Source organism: Carlito syrichta, unplaced genomic scaffold (assembly GCF_000164805.1).
Source record: "Carlito syrichta isolate Samal-C Ts95f unplaced genomic scaffold, Tarsius_syrichta-2.0.1 Scaffold95898, whole genome shotgun sequence".
Lineage (NCBI taxonomy): Eukaryota > Metazoa > Chordata > Mammalia > Primates > Tarsiidae > Carlito > Carlito syrichta.
The window spans coordinates 11,748-12,972 of NW_007039994.1; the positions used below are offsets into that span (position 1 = coordinate 11,748).

Genomic DNA, 1,225 nt, shown 5'->3' on the forward strand with positions numbered 1-1,225 from the left:
TGAGGCGGAAGGATCGCCTGAGCCCAGCAGGTCGAGGCTGCAATGACTTTGAGCAGCGTGCAACTGCACTCCAGCCTGGGTGACACAGTGAGACTCTGAATAAAAAAAAAAAAGAATTATTTTGTAAAAAACCAGTTTGATTTAAGATAGAAGATATTTAATATTAATTGTATTCAAGGTAAACTGTATTAACAAATATATATTATATCTTAAATGTATAGTGTATATATCTATAATATATAATGCTCCTATTTAAATGTACTTATATTTATAAATACGTATAAATATGTTTAGTTTTATAAATATAGAAATATTGTATATTTATAAATAAATAAACATGTGTATAATGTTTATTATGAGGGAAATGTTTTATAAATATTAATATGACTTTATAGTAGATACTTTGCAGTAATCTGGAAAAATTCATTTTATTAAAATTGGTTACATCCACTTATATTTATTCCTAGGTATTTCTTCTTTTCAATGACTATTAAATTCAAAATGATGTCAGAATCAACAAAGCTCAACTTTAAATCACAAGCAGAAAAACATAACTCTATAACACACTTTTGGTTTTCTTTAAAAATGGTTTTGTGCGTGGCGCCCGCCCGGCGGCCCCGGCGGCGGCGTTTCGGCCCTGCTCCCGCCCGAGTGCCCCCGGACAGCTGTCGTGGTGACTCCCGGGCGGCTGAGACCGAGGGACGGACGGCCAGCTCGTCTTGTAGCTGGATCCGCAGAGAAGAGAAGTTCTAAAGCAATCAGAACAGCGTTTCCACTTGGGACCCTTACTCGCAGCTGGAAATGGGGAATGGACTGTCAGACCAGACGTCTATCCTGTCCAGCCTGCCTTCATTTCAGTCCTTCCACATCGTGATTCTGGGTTTGGACTGTGCTGGAAAGACGACCGTCTTATACAGGCTGCAGTTCAATGAGTTTGTCAATACCGTACCCACCAAAGGATTTAACACGGAGAAAATTAAGGTAACCTTGGGAAATTCCAAAACAGTCACTTTTCACTTCTGGGATGTAGGTGGTCAGGAGAAATTAAGACCGCTCTGGAAGTCATACACCAGATGCACAGATGGCATTGTGTTTGTTGTGGACTCTGTTGATGTTGAAAGGATGGAAGAAGCCAAAACCGAACTTCATAAGATAACGAGGATATCAGAAAATCAAGGAGTCCCCGTACTGATCGTTGCTAACAAACAAGACTTGAGGAACTCAT

The 1,225-nt window shown here is 39.5% G+C and overlaps 1 protein-coding gene across 1 annotated transcript; it reads left to right on the forward strand.

Annotated features, from left to right (window-relative positions):
* Positions 1–702: 702 nt before the first annotated feature.
* On the forward strand, positions 703–1,221 carry LOC103264696 (ADP-ribosylation factor-like protein 4A; the record flags this gene model as incomplete). The annotated part of the gene is made up of 1 exon (XM_008062414.1): positions 703–1,221. A coding segment is annotated over exon 1 (420 nt), but the record flags the coding sequence as incomplete, so codon positions are not given.
* Positions 1,222–1,225: the final 4 nt, after the last annotated feature.